This window comes from Mobula hypostoma, chromosome 7 (assembly GCF_963921235.1).
Source record: "Mobula hypostoma chromosome 7, sMobHyp1.1, whole genome shotgun sequence".
In the NCBI taxonomy this organism is placed as follows: domain Eukaryota; kingdom Metazoa; phylum Chordata; class Chondrichthyes; order Myliobatiformes; family Myliobatidae; genus Mobula; species Mobula hypostoma.
The window spans coordinates 86,992,819-87,011,413 of record NC_086103.1 but is presented as its reverse complement, the minus strand read 5'-3'; the positions used below and the strand labels follow the sequence as shown (position 1 = coordinate 87,011,413).

Sequence of the window (18,595 nt, the reverse complement as noted above, 5' to 3'; positions counted from 1 at the left end):
CTGTTGACATTTCTGGCTGAGACATCCTGATGAAGGGTCTTGGCCTGAAGCATCAAATGCTTTTTCCCCTCCTTTGACGCTGCTTGACCTGCTGAATTATTCCAGCATTTTGTGTGTATTTTTCAGCATCTCTCTTGTTCAGCTCTATCAGAATCTGTCTTAGTAAAGTTTCCCCTCATTCGAAACTCCAGTTACTGTAAACTTCCCTCATTTGTCAACTTCTTTATCTCAGGAACCAAATTTGTAATACTCTAGATGTGGTTTCACCAATGTCCTGTGTAGTTGCAGCAAAGCTTCCATTTGCCTTCATAATAACTTGTTATATCTACATAATAATTTAGTGATTCACGTTTGAGGACCTGCAAGCACTCTACACAATGGTGTTTTGCAGTGCCTTTCAATTTAAAAGTAACATTTTTGATTCGTCCCAGCAATGTGGGTAGCATAACTCCAGCTGTCATATTTTTGTCTAGTTGCCAATTCTGTATTTCTTGACAAACATATTTCAGATGCCTAACAGCTTGTTTTCCTACTTGTCTGTAGATTTCAGTAGAGTATACTGATCTTTCATTTGTTATTAATATAACTTTTAAGTGTCCTGTGCTATTCCACTGTTTGCATTTTACCACTGTGAAAATGACCTGTTTATACTAATTCCTTTTTTTTTTAGTTAATTGTGTTTTTATTAATATTTCACTCCCATGACATGACATTTGTATCTTTAGTGTTCAAGTAGAATCTTTCTGAATCTTCTGGAAATCTAACTATGCTCCATCTTACCTCCATGTTTTTAAAAAATATGCTGGAGATACCATTTCTTATTTTTTGGAATTTTTCGTCTGGAGTTGCCATCTCAGCTTGGAGAGGAATTGGATTCTTAGGTTGTTTCTGGCACTCATAACAAGAAACTACTCAGACATTGAACAAGGCTGGAAAGAGGGTAGATTTATTAATTCTTTGGGATAATTGGATTTTCTTGTTGGATTAAGTAGTGATAAGGAGTTATTCTTTCAGAGGCATTTAATACTGCCTATGCTAAAATTTCAAATGAAATATAGAACCGTTTTTAAAGTGATGAGTAGAACATATTCCAAAGGTTGAAAATCAGAGGACAATGATATTAAATTGTCTTGTAGCCCCCATGGGTAAAATAGAGCTTTGTATGTGGGCACTGAATTTATGAAGATTAATCTTAATTATACAAGTCAAATTCTATGTTGGAACACTCAAGATTAATCACAAAAAAATATATTTTTTAAAGTTCCATGGAGGAAAAGAACTGAGAAGAATATGTGCAAATAAAGCTGAGCTATCAGAGTAGGAAAGCTGAATTACTGGGTCTGAGAGCAGATTAGACTTCTCTGATGTGCTCCTTAAAAATCCTTTTGAATGTCTGATGCTGTTTGAAAGAATAGAAAATGAGCTTTAAAAAAAAACAATGGAATTTCATATCATGTATTTACTGCATCTTTTGCTTTGCTTACAGGAGTTTGTGGAAGCATTTTCGAGCAGTCAGTCTGTGTTTGTTCTTGCTGGTATTTCCAGCTTATATGGCCTACATGATTTCTCAGTTTTTTCAAATGGACTTTTGGCTGCTTATCATCATCTCCAGTAGCGTTCTGACTTCATTGCAGGTAATGAATCAACTTTTATTTTGCAATCACACAATGATGTGTAGGCATTGCTGCACTGCAACATCTTCATTGAAAATGACCTTTCAGATCCTTAAATTTTAGTGCTGCAAATTACCAGTGACATTTTGATATGATCAAGGATTGCTGTGGAAAATTAACATTTTACCTGGTACTGCATGCTTTCAGGCTTTTGTTTCTGTTGTCAGATGTGAGAGGGGAGAAGAGAGAATGTCTGAGGTGCAGTCTTTCAGTTAGCTGCTTTCCTGAGACAGGAAGATGTGTTAATTCTAAGAAGGCAGTCTGGTTTATGTGATGTGCTGATCTGTGTCTACAATCTCTGCACATGCATTGCAGTTACTATACCAAGCCGTTTTGCATCCCGATAGGATGGTTTCCATGATGCACTGATTAAAATCTGGTAAAGGTCAACAATAACACCAAATTTCTTTTGCCTCCTGAAGAAGTAGAGGTGTTGCTGAGCTTTCTTGGCCATATTGTCTACATGGCTGGATCAGCACAGACTATTAGCAGTGTTTACTCCTAGGAACTTGAAGCTGTTAACCCTGTTGAAGTAGACAGGGGCATTTGTACTGCCCCCCACTCCTTCTAAGGTCAATGACCAGCTCTTTTCTTTTGCTGACATTGAGGGAAAGGTTGTTGTCATGATACCATGTTACAAAGCTCTTCAGCTCCTTCCTGTACTCTGACTTAACATTATACAGTCCACTACAGTGGTAATATTTGCAAACTTGTAGATGGAGTTGGTGCAAAATCTGGCCATGCGCTCATGAATGCATAGGGAGTAAAATAGTAGGCTGAGGGCGCATCTTTGTGAAGAACCAGTGTTTAGAATAATTGAGGTGGAGTTGTTACTGCCTTTCTTTATTGATTGTGGTCTGTTGTTCTGGAATTCAAGGATCCAGTTGTAGAGGTAGGAATTGACTCCCAGGGTCTGGAGATAGGTGTTGAGTTTGTTTGGAATTAGTATTGAATGCGGAGCTGTAGTCTATGAGGAAAAGTCTGTCATAGGTGTCTTTACTGTCCAGATGCTGCAGAGATGTATGTTGGGCCATGACATTCATTTTTTGATAATAGGCAGATTGCAGTGGGTCAGGTTGTCTGGAAGGCTAGAGTTAATGTGTGTATTATGGTGAGCCAAAACGACGAGTGATTATTGGTTGGCTGGCAACCAGTCACAGTCTGCCTTTCATTGATAGGTCGTTGTTCCTAGCAATGTCTTGAAAGTTCATGGGTAAGCCTTTTAAATCAGGAGTAGACCATCTGGCCCATCGAGCCTGCTCTACCAGTCACTAAGATCATGGCTGATCTGGCCATGGACTCATTTCCACCTCCCTGCCTTTTCCCCATAACCCTTAATTCTCCTACTACGCAAAAATCTATCTAACCTTGTCTTAAGTATATTTACTGAGGTAGCCTCCACTACTTCATTGGACAGAGTATTCCATAGATTCACCACTCTCTGGGAAAAGCAGTTCCTTGTCATCTCAGTCTAAGTCTATTCTCCTGAACCTTGAGGCTATGTCCCCTAGTTCTAGTCTCACCTACTAGTGGAAACAACTTTCCTGCCTCTATCTTGTCTATCCCTTTCATAATTTTATACATTTCTGTAAAATCTCCTCTCATTCTTCTGAATTCCAGTAATTACAGTCCCAGGCGACTCAATCTCTCCTCATAGTCTAACCCCCTCATCTCTGGAATCAACCTGGTGAACCTCCTCTCTAAAGCCAGTACATCCTTCCTCAAGTAAGGAGACCAGAACTGCATGTAGTGCTCTAAGGTGCAACCTTACCAGTACCCTGTACAGTTGCAGCATAACCTCCCTGCTGTTAATTTCAATCCTTCTAGCAATGAAGGCCAACGTTCCATTTGCCTTCTTGATAACCTGCTGCATCTGCAAACCAACCTTTTGTGATTCATGTACAAGCACTCCCAAGTCTCTCTACACAGTAGTATGCTGCAATTTTGACCAGTTAAATAAAAATCTGCTCTTTCATTTTTCCTTCCAAAGTGGATGACCTCGCACTTACCAACATCGTATTCCATCTGCCAGACCCTTGCCCGCTCACTTAACTATATCTCTCTGCAGACTCTCCATATCTTCTGCACAATTTGCTTTCCCACTTAATTTAGTATAATCAGCAAGCTTAGATACACTACAATCAGCCCCCTCTTCCAGACCGTTAGTGTATATTGTGAGCAGTTGCGGGCCCAGTACTGACCCTTGCAGCACACTGCTCACCACTGATTGCCAACCAGAGTAACACCCATGTATCCCAACTCTCCGTTTTCTATTAGTTAATCAATCCACTATCCATACTAATATATCACCCCCAACTCTATGCATTCTTATATTATGGATAGTCTTTTATTTGTCACCATATCAAACACCTTCTGGAAATCCAAGTAAATAATGTCCATCTGTTCCATCTATCCACTGTGCTGGTTATATCCTTATAGACCCCTTGTTTAATAGTTTTGATCCATGGCATAAAAAAGGTTAGAAACCCCTGGTTTAAATAGTCGTACTTCGGGATGCACTGTTGAGTTTTTCCGGCTTTGTGGTTTTACTGAATAAAGGTTTTGTTCTGTCTCCTGGCTTCGGGTCCCATCAGTAGTTCTAGACTAACAAACACAACAAATTGGCAACAAGGTTCTGTATTATATCGACAATTGCAATTCCAGCAAAAGGCTTGGTCACAATCCTACAACAGCAGCAAGTCTAATTTGAAGCTGCCCAGCCGAAGTTAATTGAACCTTGGACAAGCAGGTTATCAGTGAGTCCAAGGATGTTGGTGTCAAACACTGAACAGAACACATCAGAGTAAGTTGTTGCTTCCTTTACCAACTTCCAGTTTGATGCACTTCAGGCATTATGTTTGAACCCTGATTCAAAACTTATGAAGATATCTTCTGGGTCAAATTCACCAGTAAAGACTAATCGTGGAAGACCCTCACTTTGCTCCGAAAATTGGGTAGTGCTGAACATGAGCCTTATTTCAACTTCATCCCAAGAACCCACATGACCTATTGTTTGTCAAAACTGTCTAACAGCTAACAGTTGTTTTTGTAGAACAGTGATATCTCTTCAGTGTTCACTACTATTGCCTGAAACTCGTCACATACAGTACCTATAAAAAGTATTCACACCCCCCCCAGACGTTTTCATGTTTTATTGTTTTACAATATTGAATCACAGTGGATTTAATTTGGCTTTTTGACACTGATTAACAGAAGGCTCTTTCATGTCAAAGTGAAAACAAATTTCTACAAATTGGTCTAAGTTTATTACCATTGTTCAACACAAAATAATAGATTGCATGATTACTCACCCCCTTCAAGTTAGTATTTAGTAGATGCACCTTTAACTGCAATTACAGCCTTGAGTCTGTGTGGATAGGCCGCTATCAGCTTTGCACATCTGGACCCTGCAATTTTCCCCCATTCTTCTTTACAAAACTGCTCAACCTCTGTCAGATTGCATGGGGATCATGAGTGAACAACCCTTTTCAAGTCCAGCCACAAACTTCCAATCGGATTGCGGTCCGGACTCTGACTTGGCCACTCCAGGGCAGTAGCTTTGGCTTTATGCTTGGGGTCATTTTCTTGCTGGAAAACCAATCTTCTCCCCAGTCACAGTTCTCTTGCAGACTGCAACAGGTTTTCCTCCAGCATTTCCCTGTATTTTTGCTGCATTCATTTTACTCTGTACCTTCACAAGCCTTCCAGGGCCTGGTGCAGTGAAGCACCCCCACAGCATGATGCAGCCACCACCATGCTTCATGGTAGGGATGGTGTGTTTTTGATGTGCTGTGCTTAGCTTACGCTAAACATAGTGTTCAGTCTGATTGCCAAAAGCTCAATTTTGGTTTCATCAGACCATAGAACCTTCTTCCAGCTAACTTCAGTCTTCTGCATGTCTTCTGGCAAACTCTGGCCGAGATTTCAAGTGAATTTTTTTTTTCAACTGTGGGTTTCCCTTTGCCACTCTCTTATAAGCTGCGACTGGTGAAGTACTCAGGCAACAACTGTTTTATGTGCAGTCTCTCCCATCTCAGCCACTGAAGCTTGTAACTCCTCCACAGTTGTCATAGGTCTCTTGGTAGCCTCCCTCACGAGTCCCTTTCTTGCATGGTAACTCCACTTTTGAGGACGGCTTGTTCTAGGCAGATTATAGCTGTGCCATATTCTTTCCATTTTTTTGATGATTGACTTAACTGTACTCCAAGGGATATTCAGTGACTGGGAAATTTTCTTGTATCCATCTCCTGACTTGTGCTTTTCAATAACCTTTTTGTGGAGTTGTTTGGAGTGTTTTTTTTTTGTCTTCATGGTCTAGTTTTTGCCGGAATACTGACTCACCAGCAGTTGGACCTTCCAGGTACAAGTGTATTTTTACTACAATCATTTGAAACACCTTGACTGCACACGGGTGATCTCTAATGCCCTTTCTGCATTCCCCTATATAAACTCTTCTGTCTAACTTTTGCTAATCTTCGCTTTTGATTTTCTGTAGAATGTTTTGTGCTCTTTTTCTTGCTGGATTGCCTTAATATTCTACTTTCCCCTTAGTGGTGCCTTTATGCTCTTGCTAATATTGTTCCTTTAACAACATTATAAGCCTTTGCTTTTGATATAATACTCTTAACTTGTCAGTATTGTTGGACACCTTCATTTTTTTGTGCCATAGTGTTATCTTTATACTAATTATTTGAAAGATAGCCATTAGTTGTCGTTTGTCGTACCTTTAAATGTAGTTATCTAATGTGCAGTGTTCAGCTTGCACGTCAAACTCCTGTAGTTTGATTTGTTTAAAATTTGACTGCCTTCAGATTTCAATTCAATGCCTGCATTGAATTCTATCATATTATTAATACTCTTCCAAACACCACCTTAACCTCCAGTTTATTATTTTTTTTAATTGCACAATATTTGATCTGAGATGTATTTTTTATCATTAGGTGCCCAACATTGATTTTTAAATCCATTTCTATTTAAAAGTCAATATCTTAAATCTGTCATGAATTTATCCTCCACACTATTTCTGCCCAGTTTATATGTCAATCGTCTATGCTACATTTGCCTCTAATTTTCTGAATTACTCTATTCTGTACAACCCACTGATGGGTCCTATTGGCATTTTATGCTTAATCTTCTAAAAGTGTAAATATCCTGAAATATTTAATTTCCAGCCTTGATTGTTTGTCTCTATAATGGCTTGAAAATACAATTATTTCACTTATATTTTTAAGTGGATTCAGATAAAGTTTTCAATGGTATTTTTTTTACCATTTATCCTTGCTCTGACTCCAATTGTAATATATTCTTCATTTTGCCTGTACCATCCATAGCTTGGATTTTGCTACCCTGGACAATTGCCTTATCCTGAAGAAGTTCTGTAACTTCGTTTTTCCCTCAGCGGAACTCGCCCTTAGTAGCAAGCAGTGCGACAAAGTGGCTACGTAATGCTCAACAGCACCAGCGATTGAGGTTCAATTCCTGCTGCTGCCTGTAAGGAGTTTGTTTATTCTCTCTGCGATCGGACGGATTTCCCCCGGGTGCTCTGGTTTTCTACCACATTCTAAAAGTGCACGAATGAGTAAGGGTTAATAAGCTCACATTCTGTCTTGCCTCTAGAAGCATAGTGACACTTGCAGATGGCCCAGCACATTCTTGAAACTGTGTTGGTCCAAGAGTGTGCTGGGCAATCTGCACATTTCATTGTACTGTATGTTTCAAGAGACAACGGACAATAGGTGCAGGAGTAGGCCATTTGGCCATTCACTGTGATCACGGCTGATCATCCACAATCAGTACCCCGTTCCTGCCTTCTCCCCATATCCCTTGACTCCACGTGTTTCAGTGTTCATATGACAAAGAAAAACATGCTCTGTTGGGACTGGCTTCATGAACTAAGCTAGGATCATCTTGATAATTGGAGCTGTCAATAAAAGGTTTACAAAGATTAAGATTAGCTATGAGTACTGGTGTAGTATCCTGTCAGTTGAAACTGGTTTGTGCATTAATCTTTGAGTCACATGTTCAGCTCTCTGATATTTTTGATATGTGAGTTTTCATGTAGTTCACATAATCCAGAGGTCTTAAACTTTGTGATTCTGCATTTTAATTTGAATTTTAAACAGAACTATTGTGTTTTGTACTATCTACGTCATTGGTTCTCACATGGTTCAGGACAACTGAGTTTTCCTCTTCCTGTTCAAGTGAGGTTGAGATAAAATGTCTTTAATGGTGGCAACGACCAGCAGTGCAGTTTGGGGTTTACCTCCTTGCAGGCTGCAAATGGCCAAAGTGCTCATTCACCTACTTCCTCACCTCCATTCAGGGCCCCAAACAGTCCTTGCGGGTGAGACAACACTTCACCTGTGAATCTGCTGGGGTTGTCTTTTGTGTCTGGTGCTCCCAATACAGCCTCCTCTACGTTGGTGAGTCTTGTCTTAAATTTGGGATGAGTCTTGTCTTAAATTTGGGAACTGCTTCATCGAGCACCTCTGCTTCTTTGCCAAAAACAGAATTGGCTTCACTGATCACCTTCTAGCTATCCTCCTTCCTCTCTCCCCACCTTTTTATTCTGGCTTCTTTCGCCCTTCCTTTCCAGTCCGGAAGAAAAGTCTCGGCTCGAAACATCGACTGCTTGTTCATTACTTTGGATGCGCCTGACCCCCTGAGTTCCTCCCACATTTTGTGCTGTTGCTTCAACAGTAATTTCTAGATCAGAATACCTGACTCGGTCATTGTCACACTCTCTTGGCCCTCTTAACAAACCTCATCTGCAATGTGTCATCCTACAGCTGTGATAGTCTTTTCCTTATTCCAAAAGCTCCAGCTGACTTTTCCTTGTCTGATGCATTTTGGTCCATATTTCTGACTCAAACCTATCAATTCTGAGCCAAATCTTATCAAGTTGTAGACATTTGTTACATGTGTCATCAACATAGATTATACTGGTTTCCATTGTATCCTACGTACTTTAGCTGAAACAAATGCTCTGTCTTGCTGTGCCTGACTTACTTAATTTAGTCTGTTTAATTCATTAAATGTTAAGTTTCACCAGCTTCTTTGTAGTCCCTTCCTCATGAGTTTCACTTTGTTTGCATTGAACTAAAAGGGCACTGTGCCCTGTGTTTAAGAAATCTGTGACTTAGCAGAATCCGTAGATTGATTCCCATGTTCCACAAGTTCTGAAGAACTAACTCCATTTTATTACCTAGCAGTTTTCAGACTGGTTGTTTACCAGTTTATATTGCTTGGTTATTGCTACAAATGGCAATCGAACCTAACAGTAAAACTAACAAATTAAATATTTGAAATGAAATCAGCCTTTTAACCAAGACTGCAGTCCGCTGGTGCTGCAGTCAGCTGTTACTGTATATTTTGGTAAAATGTACATGGTGCTATAAGACCTGTGTAAATTATCTTTTAATTGAGGATGATCAGTGAAGCTGCAGAAAGGAGGGTTATTGGATGTAGGATGGCTTTTAAGTAAAACACTGGTCCCTCTTTTAAGCCCAGTACTCCTCTAACACATGTTGGACATTCCTCTAGCACTGCACATGCAAAATTGTGAATGACAGCTGAAATTGCTTTTCTAAATTATGGTTTTCAGCTCACAATCTAATGTATTGTTTAAAGTGAAAGCTATGGGAACAGGCAATATTCAGCCTGCTGTGCTGAAGAGGTATATAAGAATAACCCCAAGTCTTGCTAGTTTTATCAGAATGATGTGGAGAATTGGACAGGGCAAAGCTGGATAACAAAGATAATTTAGCTAATTCCTAGCCCATCAGTATCTTCTCTGCCATCAGCTTAATGATGGACAGTGTCAACAACAATACCATTGAGCAACACCTCATGAGGAAGTCACTCAATAACATTGCACTGGTTTTGATTGACTTCAAATATCATTATGGTCTGCTCAAACTTGTTGAATTCCACAGGAAAGTTGATGGTGCCTGCTCTTGAAATTGAAGCGACATCCAATTAAGTGTAGAACCCAAGAAGCTGGGTAAAATTGGTCAGTGGCAATGGAAAGGTAAACTGCACTATCTGAAGTCGTAGTTTTTACAAAGAAAAATGGATACAATTGTTGGGAGATTCAAGATTTCATTCTACGAACATTGCTTCATGAGTTCCCCAACGTGCCTTTAGCACTACAAATTCCAATTTCTTTATCACTGCCTTTCCCACAATTAGGTTAGAAAAAGTGTATGCATTATAGATAGCTCAATATTCAGTAATATTTTCAACTCCTTTGAAAATGAGTCCACTGAAGGATGTTTGCAGGAAGGCCAAAGCAACTTTCTGGCATGAAGTGGTCAGTGGGAAGTGCCAGTTAATGATTGTCTCAAGTAATTCTAACCATGAATCCTTAGCATCCTTGGAAACCACCATTGCTGCGATCCACATGGCTGACACTCTGCGTTATTGTTGTCCAAAATCTTAACCAGTCAAATGAAAAAGTCAGTGTTGGGTAATCCCTGCTGAATGACTTGCCTCCTGACAGTCCAGTGCTTTTCCACATCTAAGGACCACATTCAGAATATGATGGAAACTCTCCACTTGCCTCAATGAAGGCAGCTACAATGGCACTCAAAACTCCACCATTTAGGACAATGCAGCTTTCTTGATTAAAATTCAATCCATGCATTGAATGCTTCAATGCTATTGCTATTGGAACATTGTATATAGTTGATGTGCCATCCACCAAATATGCAAGTTGTTTGTCAATGTTTTTTTGACAAAATTTTCCAACATGTATACCTATTCCACCAAGAAGAACAAGACCAGCAGATGCCTCCCAGCATTTGCAAGTCCCCTCCACCTCCCCAAGTTATACACCGTCCACACCTGATAATTTGGTGCTACTCCATTGTCACAGAGTCAAAATTCTGGCACACTCTTCCCACAACGTTAGGAGTACCTTCAACTACATGAGCCAGAGCAGTAAAGAATGCAGTTTTGATGCATCTTGGGACATCAGGGTGGGCAATAATTGCTGATCTTGATAGTGTGCCAATGTTTCTTGTTTGAAAATGATCATTTGGAGTTATACTTTAAGTCTCTTGGGTGCATTGTTAGTAGCTCGGATTTGAATGTAGAACCTATTGTTTTATCGATGATCTTGGGCAGTATGCAGGCATTGTGTATGCACTTCACAGCCATGAACGCCTCTGTTTGCTCAGTGCATGATGCAACCATGTAAATGTGTTTCACCTATATGCAAGACTTCCTTACTAATTTGGTGCATTGACTGCAATAGTAGGTAGTGGATTGTGGAGTGAACAAAAAATGGCAAATGGAATCTAGCCTTGAAAAGTAAAGTACTTTGATTAAGATGTGCAATTTAACAGGGGAGCACAATGCAACTGGGTTCTGAGAAGTGTAGAAGAACAAAGACAGGTAAGTTAAGGGTGAAAGGTGAAATATTTAAGGGGAACATGAGAAACATCTTCAGGGAACAAGGGCGGATGTAGGTTTGATTTCAACATTTAAGGGAAGTTTGGATAAGTATGTGGATTTATGGAAGAGTCATGGAGGGTTATGGTCCAAGTGCAGGTCGAAGGGACTAGGCAGAACAACGGTTGGACACAGACTTAGACGGGCTGATGGCCCTGTTTCTGTGCTGCAGTGCTCTATGACCAACTTGGAATGTGTGTTCAACAAAGAAGTTCTTCCTCATATTGACTTTGATCTTTCTTGTTACACCCTTGCCTTCTGCTTACATTATTTTGACTAACCAGTTTTCATTATTCTAACTAAACCCTTCATGATTTTAAATGTGTTTATCAAATCATTTCTTTATCTTTTCTGCTCTGAAGTGAATACACAACTTTCTTAGCCTATTGACACTTTTCAACTCAGTCTCAAGAACTGTCCCTGAGTTTTCTTGTCGCTGTTATTGTGCTTAGATGTCAGTATTTGTTGTACAGAATCTTTCAAATTGTACCATTTAGCAGACATTGGCTCTTCTGTTCTTCATGCCAAAATAGATCACATCAGAGATTTGTGTTGAATTTAATCTGCCACATATTTGTCTGGCAGAGGTTCAATGAATGGTTAATTTTAACTTAAGTCATGTCTCGTTCCTGAAGGTAAGATATTTCCTCCAATATTGGACTTGAGGTAAAGAGATCTATGTTTAAATTCCAGGTTATTTTGCCCAAGTTCATGTTTGTGATCTGGCAAACTTAAATTTGGTAATTAAGAGGACACTTGTGGAGAGCGGTGAAACTGCACTTTTTCAAGCTGCTTTAAGCTGACTTTGAATCAGTAAACTAAAGAGGTGGTGCCCAGTGATGTGTGCAAAATCATGTGCCCCTTCTCCTTGACCATCCGATAATTACCAGTTTGTATCCCCATTGACTTGCACTAACCTTAGCACTATGTGGTCATTGAGCTTCTAAATTGGATATAATGGGGCCAGGTTCTTGGGTAATCATTCAGTTCAAATGTGCCAAATCTTGGAAGAATTCTTTTAAATTTCCATTCTGAATGCTGGTTGAAGTTGAAACTTTCGTTCTGATGGTTTGATGAAAGAGTGGAATATTTTCAAATATATTAAAGAAAAATCTGGTTTGGTTTGATGCATCAACAGGTCTGTCAGTAATTTACAATTGAAGTACTATATTTTTTCTACTTGAGCACATCCTATTTGACTTTATTGAATTCAAATATTTAAATTATTAGCCAGGTATTACTGTGTATTATAAACATGCAATTTTTGTTGAGGTATGACTAATTAAGTATACTTAATATTTGGTTGAAACCATTCTCTTAAATATTTATCTTTTGTTAATAGGTACTAGGAACTCTCTTCATCTATATTCTTTTTATGGTGGAGGAATTCAGTAAGGAACCAATGGAAAATCTTGATGACGTGATCTATTATGTGAATGGTACATACCGCCTGCTTGAATTCTTGGTGGCTTTGTGCGTTGTTGCCTATGGTATAGCAGAGACAATATTAGGAGAATGGACTTGGATGGGATCATCGATCATCTTTGTCCATTCTTACTTCAATGTCTGGCTTCGAGCACAGTTGGGATGGAAGAGCTTTCTTCTCCGCAGGGATGCAGCAAACAAAATCAATTCGCTGCCAACTGCCACTAAAGAGCAGCTTGAAGAGCACAATGATATTTGTTCCATCTGTTACCAGGTATGTAGCATGGCACCAGTGAAGCACTTAAACCTTGGCTTTAGTATCCAAACTGTTCCTTTCAGGACTATCGCAATTGATCTCCTGATGTTCAGTTCACATTTTGTATAGTATTTGCTTTTGCTAATTCCTGAATGCTATATTTACCCCCATTGTGACTTGTGCTTTAATAATAATAATAACAAAAGCTTTGAAGGTTCTCAAGTGATTTGTATTTAATTTGACTTCTACTGAGATTGAGGTTATTAAGAGTCAACTGCTAGATGTAAGGGGCAAGTGAAAGGATTGAGGCAGCATTCACGTTTCATTTCACTGGTGATAGTCTGTAATATATTAATGGGAAAGCAGAAGTAACTTCTTGTGAAATAGAATCAGTAAGCAGTTTTCTATTGTATTGGAGGGGAGAGAAAAGATATTTTTGTCCAATGGAAAATAGTAGAACCAAATTTCTTTGAAAAAATAATGTTTTGCTGATGGTACTTATAGTACTTTATTTAAATATTATTTACCCTTTCAAGCTTTATAATTATAATCGGGAATAATAGTCTAAGAACTAGAGTAAGTTGCCTACCTAAAATTTGAAATGGTAATCATAAAAATAGTTTGAAATGGGCAAAAATGTTTAAAAGTGATTCTTAAAGCAGGTGTAGGTTCCATTTGCAAGAGTCTCTTCACAATAATGTTAGTTTTTAAAGAGCTAGCATCTGTTTCCAGGTTAGCAGATGGCTGTTTAATTGAGTTGCAGATTCTATTGAATTACATGTAAATTAGAAAACTATTGGTTATGTGAATCACTGACTCTGTTGCACAGGTGGCTGTTTATTGAAGGTGACCAGAAGGACAGATTTTACAGTTTGCAGAAATATTGAGCTGCAGTTTCACTCTTTGAGGCTTACTTAAGACTGTGCTTGATCTTAAGTTCCTCCCTGATGCAGTTCTGCATTGCATCTGTACCTCATTCTCTCCCCTTTGAAACGGGTTGTGGTACATCACGCTTCAGCATGCTTTATAATTCAAATAATTATTTTCAATATGGAAGATTGCATATTGTTCTGTTGGTATTCTATTGTACTATGTAGAGAATCTTATCAAGCTTTCGTTTTGCTTATTTGCAGTGTCGCTGTTACTATCTTGAGTTTCTTGTGCACATTCAGAGACATGAATTCCAGTATGTCACTCCATAGAAATATGCTCTGTTTGACATAATTCTCTTTCCTGACTCTAGATCAATTGACCTGGCACACTGCTTTAATTGAATCTAAGATAGCTATTGTACATGCCTTGCCTACTAAAGAATCTGACTGCTTATAGTCGAACACCAGAGGCTCCTTATGCTGTCAAAGTGCCTTCATCTTCCTTTACTGTGGAAATAGTATATCTTAATTTTGAGATTATCTGTACCTGATAAATTTCTCTCGGCCCCTCTCATAGATCATGGAGTCATGCAGTGCAGAGAATGAACCCTGTGACCCACCTAATCCTTTGCCAAACTTTGTCCATTTGTACTGGTCCCATTTGCCCATATTGGGTCCATGACTTCCTTTTCCTTGCCTGTTGGAGAGCTGCTTGGTGCTGTCCAATTCCCTGACTTTTCTGGCAATGCATCCTGGTGGCAGTATTGTGGCCTCTCATCAGTCCGAGAGAGTACTTCATGGAAACAGACCAGTTCATCCATGCCCACCAGTGGACATCCGCTGTATTAATTCCATCTCCTACCACTGTGTTCATAGCTTTCCATACCTAAGTGATTAATTGCTCATTTATATGCTTCTAAATGTTTTTGACAACCCAACTTCAACCACATTCAAGTACTTGCCTTGCTCTGGGAGAAGTTGTTCCTCCTTCATATCCCCTTTAAATTCTTCCCCATATCCTACACTCATCTTTTCTAGTTTTAACTACCTCTGTTATGGAAAAGGTTTCCTGTAGTCTACCCTATATATATATCATCTGCATGTAATTTGATGTATCTCATCAAAAAGAAATAAGTTTTTAAGGGGTTCTGGGGGGAAAGCTTCCTCACACTGAAAGCAGGGTAAGTAGAATTGGCTGCCAGAGGAGGCACTGGAAACAGACACAATCACCACACAACAAGTGCGTACCCAGCAGCATTATAGCCCTCCAACTGAGAGAGGGGGATTGGGAAGCATCAGCCAGTGTACAAACATTACTGGCCTCACACCCCTCCCCCTGCCCTTGCCCAGTAGAGAAGGGACTGAAGGATAATAGCCAGCACACTGTTCCCTCAGAGAGACTGCAGCACCCAGTTTCGATTACTTTGGTTGCAGATGTTAATGTAGTGTGTCTTGTATTATCTATTATGAAGATACAAAAGACTATATATACTGTAACAAAGCAAAAGAACTAACTGGTGTAGGAACTCTACAAGTCAGCAGCATCTGTGCAGGCAGAGGGTTGGTCAGCATTTTGAGTCAAAATCCTGCTTCCAGATCTGTCATGCATGGTCTCAACCTAAAACGTCAACCATCTCTCTAATTCTACAAATGCATCTGATCTGCTGACTTCCTCCAGTAGTTTTTTTCTCTTATTTCATTGTGAATGTACTTAGTTCTTGTTTTAATTTATGGGCTGTACAAAAACATGATTATATCATCATTTCTTCCTTCCTAAGGAAATAAATTTCATCTCGATTTTGAATTGAATGTAGTCAGACTTAGACCAGTTTAAAAAGTATTTGCATTTTTGATTGTTTTTATTTAGCAACAAATGGATGTGCACCTGGGTGATGAAGGGGATAGCACTAATGACTACATTGCATTAATTACCTGATGATAGAGCTTTGATAATGAGTAATGTGTTAAGTTCTGGGTACAGATTAAACCAATGGGTGTCAATAATTATGGAAAAGTAGGGAGTATAAGAGAAAGGAATTTTATGACTTGCCGTTTCTTACGGAATTAAATTCTCTTCTCTATAGGATATGCATTCTGCAGTAATTACACCATGCAGCCATTTCTTTCATTCGGCCTGCCTTAAGAAGTGGTTGTACGTGCAGGAAACTTGCCCATTATGTCATCAGCAGCTGAAATGTCAAGGGCAGCAAGTCGGGGCATCACCACAGCAAGGAACAGGCGAGCAGTTACCCCCTAATGAGGGCAGAACAGAACAAGAATTGGCCGGACAAGAATATCAGTCTGCTGGTCAGGTTCCAGATCCACCCATGATTTCTGAAGAAGATCGTATGGAGCACAACAATGAGTGCCAGAAACGTCTAAATACTGATTGTCTTTCTCATGGTGACCCAGGCACAGATGATCGTCTATGCCTAAAAAATGGCAAAGCTGAGTTTGCATATCCAGAACTTTGTGAGGGTGAAGATCAGCAATTGTCTGCAACACAACAGAATTTTAATGAACAACACATGGAGGTGTCAAATTCCCATGAAACAACATTATCCTTAATGTGCCATGATACTGCAATGATAGAATAACGTTGACAATGTTTTCAATATGAACTTGTCAGTTTAAACAAAAAGGGGAAATAAGATACATTTACAGAAAAAAAAGAATGTAATGTTCTCACAAGCAGGTCTGGAGACATTTTGTAAGAAGGGATCTAGCGATTTTTGTTGCCCCATCATCTTTACAGTATTAGACAGCCATGGCAGAATGGAGAGGATGTTTTTGTTAGATCTTTTGTAGGCATGAAATAATTAGATTGATTGGCGTATTATATTTATATATAATTAGAGGTTTTAAGCATGGTTAGAATCACATGCTGCAAGCAGACTTTTTAATAAAATAAAAACTAAATTTTGTAGCTCTATATTCAGCAACTGTAATTGCACTGTCATAGTTTATAGTGCATTCCAAAGTGTTAGCAAGTACCTGATGAATGGTGCGTGAATAACTTTGGCTTTTCTATACCTGCTCAATGAAGTAGACTGGAGCTTTTATGAACACTGTGATTCCTTTGGGGTTCTTGAAGGGTCATAAGTGGGATGAACTTCAGGATACAGATAAGGGCAGGGTTGCACAATATATATGACATGTTTGACTTTTGAAACCTGAGAGGTACAGTATTATTTTCAATTTGACTTCGGCTTGTGGAAATGATTACATTAACTTGTATGATAAAACACAGCAAAGAAAGCCATTTTGTAGCTTTGATAGGTTTTGCACAGCTTTCTTTTTGGAAGAAGAGAATACTAATGTATTTTCTTAATTTATCATGGCTTAAATAGGTTCACTTTTGAATTTACCGTGTGTATTTGAAAAGAAAAAGTAATGTTTTTTTTATTAACAGCGAGTGAACCAGACAAATGGGAGTCTTACTCTGTAGTTTTTGAAAGTTGACATTCTTAATGTGAACAACTTGTGAACAAGCAAGCTAGTGTTGAATAATAAATGGAATCGTGGATAGAATCATTTCTGACCCAGTTTCTTGGGAACTTTTTTTTGCGATGTGTATGTATGAATAAATGCACAAAGATCATTAAATGCACTTCTGATTTCTCCCCTTTCAAAGTCACTGGTTCCTGGCGTAACTCTGTACAACTGAGTACAGTGAAGAATCAATCCTGGTATTGTTTGTTCTTCCTGTCACTGCTGTCCAGGCACACAGTTGTTCAGCAAGGATGACAAAATAACTGTCAAAAATGGGGACCTAGACTGATTGTCATTGCCTGGAGATCACAAGTCCAGTTTAGAACAGAATAGTACAGCATAGTACTAGCCCACAATGTTGTGCCGACCCTTAAACCCTGGTTCCCATATAACCCCCCCACCTTAAATTCCTCCATATACCTGTTACATTGTGCTTTAGTAGAGCCCAACTAACCTCACTAGCTGTAATTTTAACTTGGAATCAGTATGGTGAGATCAACTTCAGTGAATCCCACTGAATATTGCTTCTTTGACTTGTCAATTTTCTGGTCTGTATTTCTCATTATGTGTTGGTCTTTTCTCTTGCATGGCAATATCCCCTCATTTGTTTCATTTTATGGTGTTGCATTTGAGTATAGTATACAGAAACTGATTTTTTTTTAAACTTGGTATTCTTTGAAGTCACTTGCTGATTATACTCATGATTGCAGCTTCAAATTTTTCACACAGCTATAAAATGTCATGAAAAATCTGCACATATATTTAAACCTTGGTTTTACTTACAAGTGTCTGATACATTTAGGATAATTAGTTTAAAAGCACTGAACTTGCAGGATGATTTCTGAAAGTTTGCAGTAATTTGCAGTCACGTGAGAAAATAATGTAAAGATATCCTCCTGTTTTTATGTTCTGTATCCACACAGAGTGCATTTGCTCCTCCACTGATTCACCAAGACAATACATGCCTAAGGCATAGGTTTATTGTTACAGTTCAGCAACCCAGTCAACCCTTTAGTTCCCACTAAGCAGTGAGGCAGATTGAGACATCGAGACATGTGGAAGGCGAGCAAGAGTAGTACAATAGAATACCAGCATTACAAACTGATCGCTGCCAAGAAGGAGTCTGTAAGCAGTCTATCGCTGTGTGGCTTTCTGTGGCAGGTGGTGCCTCTGCTCTCGTGTAGTGTTTTTTTCGATGATGGAGGAGGATGTTACTGTGGTTCTGCATTATGGATTAGATTATTGTGTTTATGGACTGTGGATTTTCTCAAACTTGTGAATTTTATATTCCATGTTTTTCGCTGGTTCCTTTCCATTTTGTTGTGCGAGGGGAGGGGTTTGGTGGTTATTGCTTTCTGTTAGTTTTTTGTATGGGGTCAGGGGTTTTGGGGGGGGGGGTCAATGATCAGGATGCCGTTGTTTTT

The 18,595-nt window shown here is 39.1% G+C and overlaps 1 protein-coding gene across 1 annotated transcript in view; it reads left to right on the top strand.

Annotated features, from left to right (window-relative positions):
• The window catches only part of rnf145a (ring finger protein 145a), a 137,840-nt gene extending 120,540 nt beyond the window's left edge, over positions 1-17,300 (top strand). Inside the window, exons 8-10 of the mRNA XM_063053693.1 lie at positions 1,487-1,634; positions 12,469-12,825; positions 15,764-17,300. Coding sequence (XP_062909763.1) covers positions 1,487-1,634; positions 12,469-12,825; positions 15,764-16,276 — 1,018 coding nt within the window. The 3' untranslated portion in view covers positions 16,277-17,300. The remainder of the gene's footprint in view (positions 1-1,486; positions 1,635-12,468; positions 12,826-15,763) is intronic.
• The last annotated feature ends 1,295 nt before the right edge of the window (positions 17,301-18,595 follow it).